The sequence below is a fragment of the Ursus americanus genome, chromosome 2 (assembly GCF_024610735.1).
Source record: "Ursus americanus isolate L20-20 chromosome 2, mUrsAme1.1.p, whole genome shotgun sequence".
Lineage (NCBI taxonomy): Eukaryota > Metazoa > Chordata > Mammalia > Carnivora > Ursidae > Ursus > Ursus americanus.
In genome coordinates this window covers 64,583,619-64,606,050 of record NC_142128.1, presented here as the reverse complement: position 1 = coordinate 64,606,050, position 22,432 = coordinate 64,583,619, and the positions used below count along the sequence as shown (strand labels likewise).

Genomic DNA, 22,432 nt, shown 5'->3' with positions numbered 1-22,432 from the left:
CTAGAAGAGAAGAACTGTCAGCCCTGAGGGTTATATCCCGTGGTTCTATCCTTTAGGGTTTTAGGGAGAAAAGAAGATATTCTGAGACAAAGGAAAGCAGAGCATTTATCACCAGCAGATCTATCTTGAAATAATTGCTAAAGGAATTCTTCAAATATCAGGGAAAAGATAACAGCACGAGGATTGAAACTTCATGAAGGAAAAAAAAATAGACTAGGAAAATAAAGGTAAATTTAATGGACTCTCTTTTTCCTAAGGACTTTGTTAGGTTTGATGTTTGTGCAACATTATATCATTTGATATTTTGCTCAATATATGTAGAAGAAATACTTAAGACATTTATTTGAAATGTGAGGAAGGTAGGGGTGCCAGGGTGGCTCAGTGAGTTGGTTAAGCGTCCACTATTGACTTTAGCTCAGATCATGATCTTAGGGTTGTGAGTCTGAGCCCTGTGTCAGGCTCTGAGCTTGGCATGGAGTGTGCTTAAGATCTTTTCTCTCCCTCTCCCTCTGCCACTCCCCTCCCTCTCTCTCTCTTTCTCTATCAGTATATAAATAAATAAAATAAAATAAAATAATAAAATAAAATATGGTGAGGGTGAATGGACCTAAGTGGAAGTAAGGTTTCCTCATTTCACTTGAAGTGGTAAAATGTCAAAACCAGGTGGGGAAGAGGGAGTGACAAGCTATACATGTGCATCTTAATACCTTGAGTAAGCACAGATAAAGCTATACAAAGAGATATACTCCAAAACAATAAAGACATATCAAAATAAAATTATTTTGAAATGATCTGAAAATCCACAGGAATGGCAAAATAAAAAAAAAATTGGAGTGAGAAACAGAGGAAAAAAGCAATGCAAGACAAATAATCAAATGGCTGACACAGACCCTAATCTATTAATAATTACTTTAAGTATAAATGGCTTAAATACTTCAGTAAAACACTGAAAATGACAGAGTGGACACATAAACAAGAGCCAAGTATGTGGCAACTAAAAGAAACTAACTTCAACAAGAAAACATAGATGGGCTGAAAGTAAAAGACTGGAAAATACCTATGCCAGGCAAGTTGATTTGAAAAACAAGTGGCTATAAAAGCTCTTCTGTTGGCTCCTCTTATTTCCTAAACACTAAATACTAGAGTGTCCTATGACTAAGTTCTCAGACTTTTTATCTATATACACTGATTCCCTGGTTGAGCTCAGCTAGTAACTTCCCTTTATATAATCCACATGCTGAAGAAGCCCAAATTTATATTACGTTCCATGAACATGCCCCAGCTGCTCATTGTGCGTCTCAAAGTGAAATTTCATAGGGCTGTCAGATGTCCTCAACATATCATTTTTTTAAAAAGATTTATTTATTTGAGAGAGAGATAGAGTGGGGGGAGGACCAGAGGAAGGACAAGCAGACTCCTTATGAGTGTGGAACCCAAAACAGGACCCTGAGATCATGACCTGACCCGAAATCAAGAGTCTGATGCTCAACTGGCTGAGCCACCCAGCCCCCACCCTAAACATATCTTTAATACATTTATTCCTCAGGAAATAACTGAGTGTCTTAATGCTTAAGATAGAGAATTTTCTGGGTGGCTCAGTTGATTAAGCGTCCGACTCTTGATTTCTGCTCAGGTCATGCTCTCAGGGTCCTGAGATCAAGCCCCACGTTGGCCTCCATGCTCAGCATGGAGTCTGCTAAAGATTCTCTCTCTCCCTCCCCTCTGCTCCTCCCCCCACTGCTTACACTCACGCTCTCCCTCTCTCTCTTAAAAAAAAATTAGAGAATTTTCCATGATTCCAAAGTTGTAATCTAGCCAAATCTTTCACAAAGTAAATATATAATATCACTATGCAGTCCACAAGAAGAAAAAATTGGATTTTAAGCACCATCATTTTATTTGAGATAAAAAAAAGATTCCATAAGAACTATACCAGTATATATTTGTATTGACATATTTAGTCCCTAATATATTCTCTAAAACTTGAGGGGAAATAAGATACTTTAGCTGCACACTTAGGTGGTTCTGTCCAGGTCCCATTTAAACATGTCACTTCTACTTCCCCAAACCAGTCAAAAGGTTTGTTGCATTCATAACGTGCAGTCTGACCAGGTAGATAACTAAGCTTCTCACTTAGTATGATAGCATTTTTCACTTTGGGTGGCTTCTCACAGGAACTATCTGAGTAGAAAGAAAAAAGTAGCATCTGTAATGTAATGATCATTTTGAGTATCAAATCAAGGAACGGTATTCCATATATACCCCAAGGGGGATTTAAAATCAACAGTTAACCTGTCATGAAAGAGTGCCAATTTTAAGAAATTTACATATAAGATTGAAGAAAAGGAGATAAAGCAATATCTTTTGAAAAGAGTAAAGCTATGAAAATGAGAGATTTTCTGGACATTTCCCTTTTTAAGTAAAATTAACGTTACAAATTATATAAATTCAAAATGAATTTATAAACCACAAGAAAATCATAATAAAAAGATTGTTTTTGATGTCAGAAATTGGCTTGCAATCATCCTGCTCATGAATGTAATTTTAGGCCCTTAGAAACACAGTAGGCACTTCCTTAGAGAATAAATGGAATTAACATACTTTGAAGCAGACTATAGTTGAAGGAAAGATGATTAACTGAGGATCCAAACAGGAGATGTGGAAAAATAACAGAAAAATAAATGTATAATTTATAAAAACACTCTTTAATATGTGTATATATATCTATATATGTACATACACACACACACATATATATATATATACACACATACACACACATATATATATTTTGCAAATGCTTAAGGACATTTCAAGGAGTAATGTACAATTCACCAGTGAGATTCAGGTGAATGTAAAGTATAATAGGCTATAGCTATGGTTCCTAAACGGGAGTACAGCTCGAATCTCTTGGGAATTGTTAAGACACTTTCAGGGTAGTAGCCCCAGAGTTTTTGACTCCACAGGTCTGAGTGAGCCAGTTAATTTGCATTTGCATTTCTAACAATTTCCCGGAAGACGCTGATGCTTCTATTCCAGACACCATAGTTTGAGAACCACTGGGCTTTAAGATTAACCAGTGAGTACACAATTTCATCCCTTTATGTTAAAGCATAAACCTTCTTTGACCTGGCCCCCAAAATTATCTATGTCCATTGTTTAAATGATGTTGGAGAGAATTCTGTATTGTATTACTTAAGGCATTTTGATGAATACATTCTAAAATTTTATTGAAGTACCTTTGCATATTGGCTTTCCTATCCATTGGCTCTTAATACACTGTATAAAATTGGGTCCATCCAATTCGTAATATTTTGGACATGTATAAGTCACTTTTTCTTCTGACCTATATGATTCCTTCATCAGGCCTATGGGTATGGCATTACCAAAGTCAGGTAAGCCAACACAGTCCGTTTCTGAAAGAAAAAGAATACGTACTTGCTTGGTAAATCTTTTAAAATACATGATGACCAATAACTATAATGTAGAATAACAGGTACCCATCAACCAATGAGCACTGTATTCAATTTTTCTTATAAGTTGAAAAACTGTGTTAGAAGTCTTTTGGGTTAATTATATTGAAAAGTCCTGTGTTTGCAACTAATGAATCATCGAGCCTTACATCGAAAACCGGGGATGTACTGTATGGTGACTAACATAATATAATAAAAAATCGTTATTAATAAAAAAAAAAAAAAAAAAAAAAAAAAAAAAAAAAGAAAAGTCCTGTGTTTGTTGAACGTAAAACATGGGGATGATTATGTGGGAAACCTGAAAAGATAGGGATACATGTACTGCTTGATGTCACACTTCTTCCGTTCAATTTCTTTTTCCCATACAAGCCACCTACATTACGTATGTATTTGTATTTTGTGCTTCTGTCAAAATCTGTTACTTTTATTTATGTCAGCTATCTTGGAAAACTATATACTTATAGGGAGATAACTGATAAACTAACAGTAAATTGAGTAATGATGAGATTGCTGAGCAGGGACCAGCTGTTATCCAGGAACAGAGATGAGGCGTCTGAGGACATGTATCAGAGGTTGTCCAACGTGCACACAAAGCAACATGAAAGTGAAATAATTTGGCTTCCGCTGTCACACTTTATTACTACTAGGGTTATTAATTCTCTAGCAGACTCCACAACTTTCCAGAGATACCTTGTTAAATTCTAGAATTACTGCCTAGTTTCATAGTTATACCATTTATGCTCTAAATTAAGAATATTGATTAACCTTAGAGTAAAATTAAATACACTATACTTATGCATTTTGGTGGATGGGACCATTTTCCTCCTAAACATTTTATAGATGCAGATCCATTAATCCCAAAACCTTCCGCACATTCGTACACTATTTCTTCTCCATACTGGTAAGTGCCTGATTTGGGAGGTGGAATACTATGTGGAACCACATATTCTGGTGGTGCGCAAGGGAGCCCTAAAAAAAAAAAAAATGAAAGCATGACTCCATGTTTCATTAACTCTGAATTTACTTTTATGTATTGGTTGCCATATTTGGCAGTATTATTTGAAAAGAAATGATAACACAGGAGCTACAATCATAACACAGAGAAGGTGCATAAATGCTTCCTAAAACCACCACTCTGATGTGTGTCCAGCTGGCAACCTGAGCAAAAACTTGAAACTAAAAATCTTAATATATTATCAGGTGTAGCAACTTCTTTCTAGTTATGTCTCCTGAGGCAACGGAAACAAAAGCATAAATAAATTATTGAGACTACATCAAAATAAAAAGCTTCTACACAGAGAAGGAAACAATCAACAAAACTAAAAGGTAGCCTATGGAATGGGAGAAGATATTTACAAATGACATATTTGATAAAGGGTTAGTATCCAAAATATACAAAGAACTTATAAAACTCAGCACCCGAAAAATGAATAAGCCAGTTAAAAATGGGCAGAAGACATGAATAGATATTTTTCCAAAGAAGACTACAGATGGCCAACACACATGGAAAGATACCGATCACTCATCATTAGGGAAATACAAATTAAAACATCAATGAGATACCACCTCACACTTGTCAGAACGGCTAAAAAAAAAAAAAAAAGAAACCCACAAGAAACAACAGGTGTTGGTAAGTATGCAGAGAAAGGGGAACCCTCTTGCACTGTTGGTAGGAATGCAAACTGGTGCAGTCACTCTCAAGAACAGTATGGAGGTTCCTCAAAAAGTTAAAAATAGAGCAACTTAATGAACCAGCAATTGCACCAATGGGTATTTACCGAAAGCATGCAAAAATACTAATTCAAAGGGATACATGTACCCTGATGTTTATAGCAGCATTATTTACCATAGCCAAGATATGGAAGCAGCCCAAATGTCCATTGATAGATGAATGGATGAAGAAAAGGTAGTAAGTCTATTACTCAGCCATAAAAAAAGAATGAAATCTTGCCAGTTGCAATGACTTGGATGGAGCTAGAGAGTATAATGCTAAGGCAAATAAATCAGAGGAAGACAAATGCTACATGATCTCACTCATGTGGAATTCAAGAAACAAAGTAAATGAGCAAAAAAAGAGAGAGAGAGGCAAATCAAGAAATAGACTCTTAACAGAGAGAACAAATTGATGGTTACCAGAGGGGAGGTGGTTGGGGGAATGCGTGAAATAGGTGAAAGGGATTAAGGGGGGGCACTTGTGATGAGCACCTGGTGTTGTATGGAAGTGTTGAATCACTACATTGTACCACTGAAACTAATATTACAGTGTATGTTATCTAACTGGAATTTAAATGAAAACTTAAAAGATAATAAAAATTAAAAAATTAAAAATAAAAGTGTCAATATATTTATGAAAGAGACTATCAGTGGTTCTTAAACCAATATAGTGAATAAGAAAAAGAAGAGCATTGAAAATTAATCATCTTAAGATAAGGACCATATATTGTAAGAAATCAGGAGGACATTATAGGAAAAACAAACAAACAAACAAACAAACAAAAACTGATGGCAACATAAACAGTACAACTTATATAAATAGGTAGGATTATGAAGAGGCATACCTATATAAATAGGTAGGTTCAATTGCACTACACATCTAGTTTAATTAAACAACTACCAGAATTAAAAGTGATTCTATAATGAATCAATAAAATTAACAAAAATGGGATAGATTTGATTATGTGAAAATTGTTTGGTAAAGTACATAATTATATAAATGATTTTAGATATTTAGATATAAATGATTGTAGATATTTAGAAACCTAAAGGATTCTTCCTCATGACTTTGATGACAATTATGTTTAATGGATTGTATTGAAAATTGAAACCAGAATTTTAGTTTGCATACTGTCCTCACCTACACAGCGGGGTAGAGAACTCCATTTTCCCATCTGGCACGTTATCTCATCGTTTTCAGATATCCTGAAACCATCCTCACAAGTGTAACTTAATTTGCTGCCATGTGGGTAAAGCTTAGGTTTCAATGTTTCTTCTACTTCTGAAAATTCAGATGATTTAATGGTTCCATGTTCTATATGAGGTGGTTGAAGACACCGGAGTTTTTCTGTATGAAGGACAGAGATCAAAAGGTCAAGTATAGATACAATGGTTAAATTGAAAAATGCAATACAATACCATTTGGATTTTAAAAGAAGGATAATTTGAACAAATTAAATTAATGAAAAACTGAAAAACATTTGAAACTTGCAAGCATGTATGTCTCCATAAAATCTGTGCTGTTATCTACTTCTTCACTATGTCCCTTCATTCTTGTCCTGTTCATCATGAGGAGTAAAATAGGCGTAAACAGAAATTTTCTTGGTATTTGCACAATAATCCAACGTTTTTGTCTGTTCATTTCACAGTAGAAGTGAAAGAATGCTGACTGATCTGTATACTTAGTTTGTAATTTACTGTTTCAAGGTAAAGTGAAATAGATACAGAGAAAGGTCTTCACTTTGCTCCTTTACACAAAGCACAGGTGAGTATTAACCTCATTTGAAAGAATGTTATAAAGCAAGTTATGTGCTACTGACCAGCACAGCGTGGTATTGACTGCCATCTTCCATCTTTGCACACAATTTCTTCTGCATCCTGAATTATATAATTGTCTTGACAGACAACAGATACTTTTTCTCCATCCTGATAATTCACCGTCGTTGTCATATTTTGAGCATTGGGAATCTGAGGTGGAGGGGGGGCATGACTGTGCTCTAACTTCTAAAAATATTAAAATTAGATTTCTTGATTAAAAATCATAAGTTAAACATATTAAAAAGATAAACAGAAAACTCAATAATAATGTATCATTAATAATCAAATAATGACATTATGTTCTATACTTAATATGTTATACTCTTTACCTTGTAGACCACTTTAATATATCACACGTGGTTTATATTCACACCATCTAACTTGTAGTATCTTCTTCTTCTTTCTGTGATAAATCTTGCATAATCTATGTAAAATTTATTTTTAATTATTTCTAACCATTAGGATGTTCTAACTGAATTGTCCACTCAGTAAGAGGCACTAAATAAATAGTGATGTCAGGATCTTGTTGACAGATATCTATAATCAAATGTATTGTGATTGGATTAAAACCCTCACAAGATGTGGAATGGGAGCTAATTAGCCAGAGGAAGAATTACATGTAGTTAATGATCAATTATTTGATACAGAATCTTGGCTAAGATAAGAATTACATATGGTCACTAATGATTTATAGTGTGTTGTTTAAAGTTCAAAACTCTGTGGAGGTACTGTTTACTAGCTTGCCTACACTGCTAAGAGATAGGCTAATGAAATGGACCCTGTTGAACAGATTAGACAGCCTGGCGGCTGTTGCATGACCAGCAAAGGACACAAGATTCCCCCGCAAACTTGTGTTTGAGCTACTGGAGAACTGAGATACCTCACATGTATCGTGACAGCTCATAATCTGAAGACAAATGTGTCCTGTTCAACTGAGGAAGACTCTGGATGGCTCTACCTGGAGGCTTTTGGACCTCCCTATGATTCCCTGATTATGCTTTCTCCTGTGGTGCTTTTATTTCATTAAAGGCCTTACGAGAGTGTATGCTGGGAAGTCTTATAAGTCCTTTCAGTTACCCAAGACTTTGTAGTCAATTCAAAGAAATATTTGACTGAATACACTTCATTCATGCTTACTAATATTTCCTATTTCTATCTCATATTTTCTATTTCTCATATTTTCAAAGTGTAGAAGTATTTTATATTTAATCAAATTTTTTTTCTTATTTGTTCTAAATATCTTGGCATATTTTTTTCAGTGCATTGACAAGGATTGAGTTTCTTCTGTATCTGATGTTTGACCATTTTTGTCCCAATAATCTTAATTTTACTTTCTCTGATACATTTTGCCTAGCACGTTTGGTCTAGCAATTAAATTTCCCTAAAGGCAGAATTATTATTATGCAAGTCTTCTGTTTATGGCTTTTTATAAAAGCTTTTTTGTATTTTTGTATTTTATTTTATTATTTGTATTTTATTTTATTTTTATGTTTTGAAAGTTATTCTGTATTTTTTTTTGCAATTCTTTGTATAACAATCATAACACAAAAAAGTTTTAAAAGAGAATAAATCTATATAGGAAAAATTGAATATTTGGAAATTAAACAACAAAATTCTAAATAACTGACAAGTCAAAGAAGAAATCACATGGAATATTAGAAAACATTTCACATGGCATTCCATGAAAATGAAATGTATATAAAAATTTTGAGACTGCTACAGCAGTATTTAAAAGGAAAAATGGAGTTTATCTTTAAAAAGTACTATGATTTAAATCCACATTTTAATTTTCTACCTTACAGAATGAAAAAATGAAAGTAAAATGAAAGTAATTAGAATGAAAATAACAGTTAAGTCCACAGAAGAGAGGAAATTGAGAAAGACAAATAGAAAAAGAAAACCGAAAAAATAGCGAATGTTCATAAGGTTAAAAAATAGAAGAGAGAGTAAATGCAAAAAATTAAGTGTTAAAAATGGTTATTTGGAAATATTAATAAAACTGAAGGAAAAAAACCCAGGAAGAATAATCAAGATGAAAGACAGAAATAACTATCAATGTCAGGAATGAAAAAAGTGATACCAACAAAGAAACCATATAATTAAAATGAAAATAGAATATTAAGTGACTATTAGAAACAATTATAAACCAATCAATTTCAAAAATTAGATAAAATAGAGATACTTCTTCAAAAATACAACTTCCTTGCCTTGACAAAAGACAATAAGAAAATCTGAATATTTCACTACTTATTAAAAAAATTGAATTCTTCATCAAGAAAAAGTTCCAAAAAGGCAAACTATATATCCATGACTTTACAGGTGATGTCTATCAATCATTTGATACAATCAATGAAACAATTGCTTACAGAAAATTGCAACAGATCTACAAAACAGGACCTAAATATAATAAATTAATAATATGTGTAATAATTATAGTACATAAATACTTTCAGAAAACAGAGAAGCAAAGAGCAGTCCTCAATTCATTATATGAGGCTATGATAATCCTAATAACAAAACTTGGGAGAGGCATTAAAAGAAAAAGTAACTATAGATTAATATTCCCCATGAATATAGATGCAAAACTCTTTGAAATAACATCAGCAAATTGAGTACATGAAAATATAGAAAGACTAACATGTCACCACCTAGTAGAGTTAACTCTAGGGAGGAGAGATTTGCTATATCCAAAAACTGCGATATTAAGTATATAAGATATTAAGTATATAAGATATAATATCACTGTATTAACAGAATTAAGAAAGTTATATTATTATATCAAGAGATACATAAAAAGCATTTAAAAACATTCAACATTGGTTGATCATGAAATTTTATGATGAAGTAAGAACAGAAGGAAGGATAGAAGTAAGAATAGAAGGAATTTTCCCTAAACTGATAAGGGGCATCTACAAAAATCTTAAGTTGATATTATACTTGTGGTAAAATGTTGAATGCCCTCTCCCAGTGATCAAGAATAGGTCAAAGATGTATGTTTTCATCATGTCTTTTCAACAGTTTACCAAAGGTCCTAGTCAGTGCGATAAGATAAAAAAATAAAAATGGAGCAGCAAAAATAAAATCTTGTATTCTTAATGATACAATTGCTTACAAAAAATTGCAAAAGATCTACAAAACAGTACCTAAAATGGCTGGTGGGACCTGCTCGGAGGAATGGCGTCGCTGGGTTCAAGCACTGTCTTCCTGTTGGCCCTGACAATCATAGCCAGCACCCAGGCTCTGACGCCCACTCACTACCTCACCAAGCCAGATGTGGAGAGAATGAAAGCCTCATTGGACCGCCCTTTCACAAGTTTGGAATCTGCTTTCTACTCCATTGTGGGACTCAGCAGCCTTGGTGCCTAGGTGTCAGATGTAAATAAATAAATAAAATCTTTAAAGAAGAAGCCCACATCCCTAAGATCCCTATAAAACAAGGGGCACGGCCTGGGACCCAGTCAATAATTTGGGCTCTGGACAACCCCGCAACCTCTCCTCATCAGAATGACAAGAAGGAGAAGCTCCCGCCCCCCAGCAAAGAAAAGACAGTGAGTCTGTGGCCTCTGCCACAGAAATAATGGATATGGATCTAACCAAATTATCAGAAATGGAATTCAGAGTAACAATGGTAAAAATGATGACTAGAATTGAAAAAAGTATTAACGAAAAGGTTACTGAGAATATAGAATCCCTAAGGACAGAAATGAGAGTGAATCTGACAGAAATTAAAAATTCTATGAGCCAAATGCAGGCAAAACGAGAGGCTCTGACGGCCAGGGTCACCGAAGCAGAGAAACGGGTTAGTGAATTGGAGGATGGGTTAATAGAGTAAAAAACGAAAATAGAAGCTGGTCTTAAAAAAATCCACGCCCACGAATGTAGGTTACTGGAGATTACTGACTCAATGAAACGATCCAATGTTAGAATCATCGGCATCCCCGAGGGGGTGGAGAAAAACAGAGGTCTAGAAGAGATATTTGAACAAATTGTAGCTGAAAACTTCCCTAATCTAGCGAGGGAAACATTCGTGTCCAAGAGGCAGAGAGGGCCCCTCCCAAGCTCAACCACGACAAACCTACACCACGTCACATCATAGTGTAATTCGCAAATATTAGATCCAAGGATACAGTATTGAAAGCGGCCAGGGCAAAGAAATTTCTCACGTACCAAGGCAAAGGCATCAGAATTACGTCAGACTTGTCTACACAGACCTGGAATGAGAGAAAGGGTTGGGGGGGCATTTTTAAAGCTCTTTCAGAGAAAAACATGCAGCCAAGGATCCTTTATCCAGCAAGGCTGTCATTCAGAATTGATGGAGAAATAAAGACATTCCAGAATTGCCAATCATTAACCAATTTTGTAACCATGAAACCAGCCCTACAGGAGATATTATGGGGGGTTCTATAAAGGTAAAAAGGCCCCAAGAGTGATACAGAAAAGAAAGTCACAACCAATACAAACAAAGACTTTACTGGCAACATGGCATCATTAAAATCATATCTCAGTTCTTAGTGCTAATGTGAATGGTATGAACCTTCCCACAAGATGCCACAGGGTTGCAGATTGGATAAAAAGAAATGACCCATCCATTTGCTATCTACAAGAGACTCATTTCGAACCCAAAGATGCATTCAGACTGAGAGTAAGGGGATGGAGTATCATCTTTCATGCAAATGGACCTCAAAAGAAAGCTGGGGTAGCAATTCTCATATCAGATCGATTGGATTTTAAACTAGAGACTATAGTTAGAGACGCAGAAGGGCACTATATTATTCTAAAGGAAGTATTCAACAAGTGGATATGACAATTATAAATATATATGCCCCCAACAGGGGAGCAGCAAGATACACAAGCCAACTCTTAACCAGAATAAAGAGACATATAGATAAAAATACATTAATAGTAGGGGACCTCAACACTCCACTATCAGAAATAGACAGAACACCCTGGCAAAAACTAAGCAAAGAATCAAAGGCTTTGAATGCCATACTCGACGAGTTGGACCTCATAGATATATATAGAACACTACACCCCAAAACCAAAGAATACTCATTCTATTCTAATGCCCATGGAACATTCTCAAGAATAGACCATGTTCTGGGACACAAAACAGGTCTCAACCGATACCAAAAGATTGAAATTATCCCCTGCATATTCTCAGACCACAATGCTCTGAAATTGGAACTCAACCACAAGGAAAAATTTGGAAGAAACTCAAACACTTGGAGACTAAGAACCATCCTGCTCAGGAATGACTCGATAAACCAGGAAATCAAAAATCAAATTAAACAATTTATGGAGACCAATGAGAATGAAAATACAACAGTCCAAAACCTATGGGATACTGCAAAGGCAGTCCTAAGGGGGAAATACATAGCCATCCAAGCCTCACTCAAAAGAATAGAAAAATCTAAAATGCAGTTTTTATATTCTCACCTCAAGAAGCTGGAACAGCAACAGAGGGACAGGCCTAATCCACTCAAGAGGAAGCAGTTGACCAAAATTAGAGCAGAAATCAATCAATCAGAAACCAGAAGTACAGTAGAGCAGATCAGCAGGACTAGAAGCTGGTTCTTTGAGAGAATCAATAAAATTGACAGACCACTGGCAAGACTTATCCAAAAGAAAAGAGAAAGGACCCAAATTATTAAAATTATGAATGAAAAAGGAGAGGTCACGACCAACACCATTGAAATTGGAAGGACTATTGAAATTTTTATCAGCAGCTGTATGCCAATAAACTATGCAATCTGGAAGACATGGAATCCTTCCTGGAAACCTATAAACTACCAAGATTGAAACAGGAAGAAATTGATTTCTTAAACAGGCCAATTATTATGAAGAAATTGAGTCAGTGATAAACAACCTTCCAAATAACAAAACTCCAGGCCCGGACGGTTTTCCTGGGGAAAACATTCAAAGAAGAAATAATACCTATTCTCCTAAAGCTATTTCAAAAAATAGAAACAGAAGGAAAGCTACCAAACTCATTCTATGAGGCCAATATTACCTTGATCCCCAAACCAGGCAAAGACCCCCTCAAAAAGGAGAACTACAGACCGATTTCTCTAATGAATATGGACGCCAAAATCCTCAACAAGATACTTGCTAATAGAATCCAACAGTTCATTAAAAGGATTATCCACCACAATCAAGTGGGATTCATACCTGGGATGCAAGCGTGGTTCAATATTCGCAAATCAATCAGCGTGATACATCATATCAACAAGAAAAGACTCAAGAACCATATGATCCTCTCAATCGATGCCAAAAAAGCATTTGACAAAATACAGCATCCTTTCCTGATTAAAACCCTTCAGAGTGTAGGAATAGAAGGTACATTTCTCAATCTCATAAAAGCCATCTATGAAAAGCCTACTGCAAATATTATTCTCAATGGGGAAAAGCTGGAAGCCTTTCCCTTAAGATCAGGAACACGAGAAGGATGCCCACTCTCGCCACTATTATTCAACATAGTACTAGAAGTCCTTGCAACAGCAATCAGACAACAAAAAGGGATCAAAGGTATTCAAATCGGCAAAGAAGAAGTCAAAATGTCTCTCTTCGCAGATGACATGATACTCTATATGGAAAACCCAAAAGAAGCCACTCCCAAACTATTAGAAGTTATAGAGCAATTCAGTAACGTGGCGGGATACAAAATCAATGCTCAGAAATCAGTTGCATTTCTGTACACGAATAATGAGAACGAAGAAAGAGAAATTAGGGAATCCATTCCATTTACAATAGCACCAAAAACCATATGTTACCTTGGAATTAACTTAACCAGAGATATAAAGGACCTTTATTCTAGAAACTATAAATCACTCTTAAAAGACATTGAGGAAGACATAAAAAGATGGAAAGATATTCCATGCTCATGGATCGGAAGAATTAACATAGTTAAAATGTCCATGCTACCCAGAGCAATCTACACTTTCAATGCTATCCCGATCAAAATACCGAGAACGTTTTTCAAAGAACTGGAACAAATAGTCCTTAAATTTGTATGGAACCAGAAAAGACCCCGAATCTCCAAGGAACTGTTGAAAAGGAAAAACAAAGCTGGGGGCTTCACAATGCCGGATTTCGAGCTGTACTACAAAGCTGTGATCACAAAGACAGCATGGTACTGGCACAAAAACAGACACCTAGACCAATGGAACAGAATAGAGAGCTCAGAAATGGACCCTCGGCTCTTTGGACAACTAATATTTGATAAAGCAGGAAAGAACATCCGGTGGGAAAAAGACAGTCTCTTCAATAAATGGTGCTGGGAAAATTGGACAGCTACATGCAAAAGAATGAAACTTGACCACTCTCTCATACCATACACAAAAATAAACTCCAAATGGATGAAAGACCTCGATGTGAGACAGGAATCCATCAAAATTCTAGAGGAGAACATAGGCAGCAACCTCTACGACATCGGCCAAAGCAACCTTTTTCATGATACATCCCCAAAGGCAAGAGAAACAAAAGATAAAATGAATTTATGGGACTTCATCAAGATTAAAAGTTTCTGCACAGCCAAGGAAAAAGTCAGAAAAACTAAGAGGCAGCCCACGGAATGGGAGAAGATATTTGCAAATGACACTACAGATAAAGGACTGGTATCCAAGATCTACAAAGAACTTCTCAAACTCAATACATGAGAAACAAATAAACAAATCAAAAAATGGGCAGAAGAGGGGCGCCTGGGTGGCACAGCGGTTAAGCGTCTGCCTTCGGCTCAGGGCGTGATCCCGGCGTTATGGGATCGAGCCCCACATCAGGCTCCTCTGCTGTGAGCCTGCTTCTTCCTCTCCCACTCCCCCTGCTTGTGTTCCCTCTCTAGCTGGCTGTCTCTATCTCTGTCAAATAAATAAATAAAATAAAATCTTAAAAAAAAAAATGGGCAGAAGATATGAACAGACACTTTTCCAATGAAGACATACAAATGGCTAACAGACACATGAAAAAATATTCAAAATCATTAGCCATCAAGGAAATTCAAATCAAAACCACACTGAGATACCACCTTACGCCAGTTAGAATGGCAAAAATAGACAAGGCAAGAAACAACAATTGTTGGAGAGGATGTGGAGAAAGGGGATCCCTCCTACATTGTTGGTGGGAATGCAAGTTGGTACAGCCACTCTGGAAAACAGTGTGGAGGTCCCTTCAAAAGTTAAAAATTGAGCTACCCTATGATCCAGCCATTGCACTACTGGGTGTTTACCCCAAAGATACAGACGTAGTGAAGAGAAGGGCCATATGCACCCCAATGTTCATAGCAGCAATGTCCACAATAGCTAAATCGTGGAAGGAGCCGAGATGCCCTGCAACAGATGACTGGATTAAGAAGTTGTGGTCCATATATACAATGGAATATTACTCAGCTATCAGAAAGAATGAGTTCTCAACATTTGCTACAACATGGACGGCACTGGAGGAGATAATGCTAAGTGAAATAAGTCAAGCAGAGAAAGACAACTATCATATGATTTCTCTCATCTATGGAACATAAGAACTAGAATGATCAGTAGGGGAAGAAAGGGATAAAGAAAGGGTGGGTAATCAGAAGGGGGAATGAAACATGAGAGACTATGGACTATGAGAAACAAACTGAGGGCTACAGAGGGGAGGGGTGTGGGGGAATGGGATAGGCTGGTGATGGGTAGTAAGGAGGGCACATATTGCATGGTGCACTGGGTGTTATACACAACTAATGAATCATCGAGCCTTACATCGAAAACCGGGGATGTACTGTATGGTGACTAACATAATATAATAAAAAAATCATTATTAAAAAAAAAAAAAAGAAAAGACTCAGGAACCATATGATCCTCTCAATTGATGCTGAAAAAAGCATTTGACAAAATACAGCATCCTTTCCTGATTAAAACCCTTCAGAGTGTAGGAATAGAGGGTTCATTTCTCAATCTCATAAAAGCCATCTATGAAAAGCCTACTGCAAATATTATTCTCAATGGGGAAAAGCTGGAAGCCTTTCCCTTAAGATCAGGAACTCGACAAGGATGCCCACTCTCGCCACTTTTATTCAACATAGTACTAGAAGTCCTTGCAACAGCAATCAGACGACAAAAAGGGATCAAAGGTATCCAAATTGGCAAAGAAGAAGTCAAAATGTCTCTCTTCGCAGATGACATGATACTCTATATGGAAAACCCAAAAGAATCCACTCCCAAACTATTAGAAGTTATAGAGCAATTCAGTAATGTGGCAGGATACAAAATCAATGCTCAGAAATCAGTTGCATTTCTATACACGAATAACGAGACTGAAGAAAGAGAAATTAGGGAATCCATTCCATTTACAATAGCACCAAAAACCCTACGTTACCTTGGAATTAACTTTACCAGAGACATAAAGGACCTATATTCTAGAAACTATAAATCACTCTTGAAAGACATTGAGGAAGACATAAAAAGGTGGAAAGATATTCCATGCTCATGGATTTGAAGAATTAACATAGTTAAAATGTCCATGCTACCCAGAGCAATCTACACTTTCAATGCTATCCCGATCAAAATACCGAGGACATTTTTCAAAGAACTGGAACAAATAGTCCTTAAATTTGTATGGAAACAGAAAAGGCCCTGAATCTCCAAGGAACTGCTGAAAAGGAAAAACAAAGCTGGGGGCATCACAATGCCGGATTTCGAGCTGTACTACAAAGCTGTGATCACAAAGACAGCATGGTACTGGCACAAAAAAGACCAATGGAACAGAATAGAGAACCCAGAAATGGACCCTCGGCTCTTTGGGCAACTAATATTTGATAAAGCAGGAAAAAACATCCAGTGGGAAAAAGACAGTCTCTTCAATAAATGGTGCTGGGAAAATTGGACAGCTACATGCAAAAGAATGAAACTTGACCACTCTCTCACACCATACACAAAAATAAACTCCAAATGGATGAAAGACCTCTATGTGAGACAGGAATCCATCAAAATTCTAGAGGAGAACATAGGCAGCAACCTTTTTCATGACACATCCCCAAAGGCAAGAGAAACAAAAGATAAAATGAACTTATGGGACTTCATCCAAATAAAAAGCTTCCGCACAGCGAAGGAAACAGTCAAAAAAACTAAGAGTCAGCCCACGGAATGGGAGAATATATTTGCAAATGACACTACAGATAAAGGACTGGTATCCAAGATCTACAAAGAACTTCTCAAACTCAATACACGAGAAACAAATAAACAAATCAAAAAATGGGCAGAAGATATGAACACTTTTTCAATGAAGACATACAAATGGCTAACAGACACATGAAAAAATGTTCAAAATCATTAGCCATCAGGGAAATTCAAATCAAAACCACACTGAGATACCACCTTATGCCAGTTAGAATGGCAAAAATAGACAAGGCAAGAAACAACAATTGTTGGAGAGGATGTGGAGAAAGGGGATCCCTCCTACATTGTTGGTGGGAATGCAAGTTGGTACAGCCACTCTGGAAAACAGTGTGGAGGTCCCTTCAAAAGTTAAAAATTGAGCTACCCTATGATCCAGCCATTGCACTACTGGGTGTTTACCCCAAAGATACAGACGTAGTGAAGAGAAGGGCCATATGCACCCCAATGTTCATAGCAGCAATGTCCACAATAGCTAAATCGTGAAAGGTACTGAGATGCCCTTCAACGGATGACTGGATTAAGAAGTTGTGGTCCATATATACAATGGAATATTACTCAGCTATCAGAAAGAACGAATTCTCAACATTTGCTGCAATATGGACGGCACTGGAGGAGATAATGCTAAGTGAAATAAGTCAAGCAGAGAAAGACAACTATCATATGATTTCTCTCATCTATGGAACATAAGAACTAGGATGATCAGTAGGGGAAGAAAGGGATAAAGAAAGGGTGGGTAATCAGAAGGGGGAATGAAACATGAGAGACTATGGACTTGGAGAAACAAACTGAGGGCCTCAGAGGGGAGGGGGGTGGGGGAATGGAATAGACCGGTGATGGGTAGTAAGGAGGGCACGTATTGCATGGTGCACTGGGTGTTATATGCAACTAATGAATCATCGAGCCTTACATTGGAAACCGGGGATGTACTGTATGGTGACTAACATAATATAATAAAAAATCATTAAAAAACAAAACAAAACAAAAAAACAGTACCTAAAATTGATAGTGCAACTTAGTATAGTGTCAGAGTATAAAATCAATGTGCACAAATCGAGTGTGAGGACAAATGTATACGAAGAAATTGACCTCATCTCCTCCCAGAGACACACAGTTACATATGGAACACTTTCCTCTGAAAAAGACCTGAAAACTTAGCTGAATAGCTCCTTCACAGCAAACAGTAAAAGGGCCACATGGAGATGGGTAGGAGATTCAGAGACCCAGGATGGACAAAATCCCACCCTCGGTAGGGTTACACACAATCAGGTGGGATCTCCCAAATCCAGAGCTTCTCCTTGAGGAGAGAGAGGATTTTGTCCCAGATCAGCACCCCAAACTCTGGGACCTGCAAAAGAAAGATGAGCCCCAAAAACATCTGGATTTGAAAACCAACGGGTCTCACATCCAGGAGACCCAGTGGGCTGTTAGAGAACGGAGATATTAAAAAAAAAAGATTTTATTTATTTATTTGACAGAGAGAAAGAGAGAGAGAGCACAAGCAAGGGGAGCAGCAGGCAGAGAGAGAGGGAGAAGCAGACTCCCTGTTCAGCAGAAAGCCTGATGTGGGGCTCAATCTCAGGACCCTGGGATCTTGACCTGAGCCAAAGGCAGACCCTTAACTGACTGAGCCACCCTGAGATACTTTCCTTAAAGAGCTGGCACCCAGACTCACTGCCCCCGGGGGCCATTGTGAAAGGAACAGTTTGAGAAACACTTAGATGTATGAGAAGGAGATTCATTTGCTAATCTTAAAGCATCTACCTGAGGGGCAGAGGTCTGTTGGGACTCTTTCCATGATGGAGGTGATGGCAGGTGCCTTTTTTACACTTTCTCTCCACCTTGATAACACCTGCGGGAGCACTCCAGCCCAGTGCTCTCCTGTGGCCCCAATAAAAGCCAGCGGGCGTGTCCCAACCCTGCCTTCTCCTGCTGCCTTGCTATAGCTGGCAAGCATGCTCAGTCCACATAGGGGACGCTCCTTGATCTCCTGGCTCTAGTGGCCAGAGGGGCTTGCCTTTCTGGGTCCCACAGGACTGTAACAATGGGAGAGGTAATTCTTGGCAAGCTACCACCTCCAGCGCACTACACAGACAGCAGACTGAAACACACCACCCGGTCTTGCTGTGAAAAAGGCCTATTTCCTTGTCCTGGATGTGCTTCTCATGGACGGAAACCAGGGGGATGCCAGCTTTGTGCTCTCTTCAGCCTCAAAGAAAACAAAACACTAATTCTTAAAGATACCTGACCAGATGTTAACTCTAGGCCACCAAGTTTCTGGGTGTTTTGTTTTATAGCAGACCAATGCACTGATGCGATTAATATTCAGAAATAGTGCTTTAGTTACTTTCTAAATTACCTTGAAAATTAGTAGTAATACATAGGTAAAATTTTTTAAAAGATGCAAAGATACTACTTTTACAAGTTAGGAAGAAATAGAATAAGTTTTTGAAAATATTATAAACAAGAGCTTACCTGTGCAGCTTAGTTTGGGATCCCATCGTCCATTTATGCATACTGAGTATTTCTGCTTTAATGTTCCTCTGCATTTATAACTTATTCTGGCATTATGATCAAATACAGTCTTACTTAATGGATTTGCCTCTTGTCTAGTCAAGCTGTATTCACACTTCTTAAGTTTATCTGTTGCTATAAAATGAAAATATTCCCTTGAAAAGACTAATTATAAGAATCAAAGCAACTACTACAGAAAAATAGTTTAGAGTCAATAGTAGAATGAAATTGAATTTGAGTCAATAAATCCCATCAACCAATTTATTGGTTGAGATGGGCTCTTATGTATGAACCTAAGTCTTTTTTTTTTTAAGATTTTATTTATTTGACAGAGAGAGAGATAGCCAGCGAGAGAGGCAACACAAGCAGGGGGAGTGGGAGAGGAAGAAGCAGGCTCTCTGCAGAGGAGCCCCGATGCAGGGCTCGATCCCAGAACGCCAGGATCACGCCCTGAGCCAAGGCAGACGCTTAATGACTGAGCCACCCAGGCGCCCCTATGAACATAAGTCTTGTGTCCAGTCTTTGAAACTTCAGAGAAAATGTCCATCATAAATACATTCTGCACTTTGGGGACAGGAAAGTGTAAGAGGCTCACTGTTTTGGATGATCTACAGACTGAACACTCATCACCTGACTACATATGGTCCCATATTTATCTGTGGAAATAGAATATATGAACTTGCTAGTTTAAATATATTTTTTTCATTAGAGGTTATGTAATAAAATAAGAAAAGTACATCTAAGATGTATTATACAGAACGTGAATGCTTAACTAGATCTTTTGCACGATGACTAAAAAATAGAAACAGATTCTTGGAATAAGAAGTTGGGTGCTTAAAGCCACAACCTGTTCCTGCTTATACTCTCACAATCTTTGAAGAACTATTTTATATACCAGATCACCCTATAATTCAATAATACCATAATGCAATAATTGTAAATTTTTACTGACTCTGAGTTAAATATAACAACCTTTTATACAGCTACATATCTCAAAAATTCAATGAAGATTAAAGTACTCTGGATTTGATAAAATAATGAGTTGATGTAGGCCTTCGTTAATGATTTGTTAATGATTAGCCAAAGAAGTAATGATTTTGTAATACAATACAAAATAAACAAAGGAGACTAATTCAAAACATGCTAGAGGCTGAGAATTAGTCCTGTTTTTAGGGCTTTCCACAGTGTTGAGGGAGACAAAACAACGTGTTCAGGTGATGGTAACTGAAGGACAAGCAACAGTCAAAAGGAGTGGAGGTGGTTGTTGTCATTGTCCGATGATTGATTGGTTTCTGAAAGAATTTGTTTGTTTATTAGGAGAAAAGAAACATTCAGAGAAGAGTGAACACCTAGACTGGTTGGAGGTACAAAATAAATATTGAACGGAGAAAATTGGAGTAAGGCCTATGACAACTATATGGGGATTATGTTGAGTTGAATATAGGTAGAAAAGTAACCTTTGGAAGGCAAACTCTGAGGTCAGAAAAGAGTAATAATCGAAGCAGATATTTTAGAATAAGAGTGAAAAGTTGAGAGTTTTCATGCCTGTTATAACTGGGTTTTTCCCCCATAAGAAATAGGGGAGGTCATTTGTGGAGATTGAAGAAGACAAAGATGAAGTTTGGTCTTGAAGGACTGACAATACTTCTAATGGGAATGTGTTTAGCAAAAATGTAAGGATTAATAAGCAACAAAACTTAGGATTCATTCAACAAACTCCTAGGTAATGTCTGCTGTACGTCCACCAGTCTTTTGGGTATTGGGAATACATCATGAACAAAACAGGGTAAATCTCTGCTCTCACGGAGCGTGCACCTAAGCCCTACCTTCTCCTTGGAACAATTAATGCCTAGAAATCTGATGAATAAGTAAGATTGGACATCCAGGGCTCTCTTTGAATGTAGGACCTAGGAAAACTCCAGGGAACTCATTCTAAGGGAAAAATGAAAAAGGCCCCTAATATTTTTCCGGTTAGTCATAAAAGACTTGGTCATCCAAAGGTCAGGATGATTCACATACATCAATCAGAGTGAAGTCCATCCATCAGATTTGTTTCCTGGCCTAACCCTGACTGCCTCCTTTGACTGAGTTCTACCACCGACTGAGAGGGCCTGCAGCCCACCCACCCTTCAGCACATTAACTTGTTGTTGCATTTGAAACAGATTGGGAAATTGTTAGAAACTTTGAGGGAGGCAAGATTCCTAAAGGAATGTAGCAAGTAGGCATTAACTTTTTTTGTTTTCCAGGGCCTGAAATCAAGAGTGCTACATAAAATCAAAAGTGGTATTTATGTAAATATAGTTCTATTTTCGCAATTAGTACTCATATTTAAATCATAAGAATAACTAGAAGTAAAATTAAGCTTCACACTTCTAAACAGTGTTAATATCAGGGACAGAAAGCTTGATAAAATTCTATTGCTAATTTGTGGACACATAATGAGCTATAAGCAATGTCTGCCTTCATTATAATTTAAGAACTGATATTTTCTTTCTTTTTTTTAAAGGTTTTATTTACTTATTTGAGAGAGAGCATGAGCAGGGGGAAGGTCAGAGGGAGAGGGAGAAGCAGACTCCCTGCTGATCAGGGAGTCTGATGTGGGGGCTCAATCGCCCCCTGAGATCATGACCTGAGCGGAAGGCAGATGCTTAACTTACTGAGCCACCAAGGTGCCCCTAAGACCAGACATTTTCAAGAGTATACCTAAATTTCAAAAATATGTTTGCAAATACAGTTTTTACAATAAAAATATTAAATTTCATTGACTGTCA

At 37.0% G+C, this 22,432-nt stretch overlaps 1 protein-coding gene across 1 annotated transcript in view; it reads right to left on the bottom strand.

Annotated features, from left to right (window-relative positions):
• The window catches only part of LOC123785638 (complement factor H-like), a 51,357-nt gene that overhangs the window by 2,946 nt on the left and 25,979 nt on the right, over positions 1–22,432 (bottom strand). Inside the window, 7 exon segments of the mRNA XM_087856503.1 lie at positions 2,012–2,181; positions 3,240–3,416; positions 4,266–4,442; positions 6,328–6,534; positions 7,007–7,169; positions 7,171–7,190; positions 19,622–19,795. Of these exon segments, the coding sequence (XP_087712629.1) occupies positions 2,012–2,181; positions 3,240–3,416; positions 4,266–4,442; positions 6,328–6,534; positions 7,007–7,169; positions 7,171–7,190; positions 19,622–19,795 (1,088 nt within the window).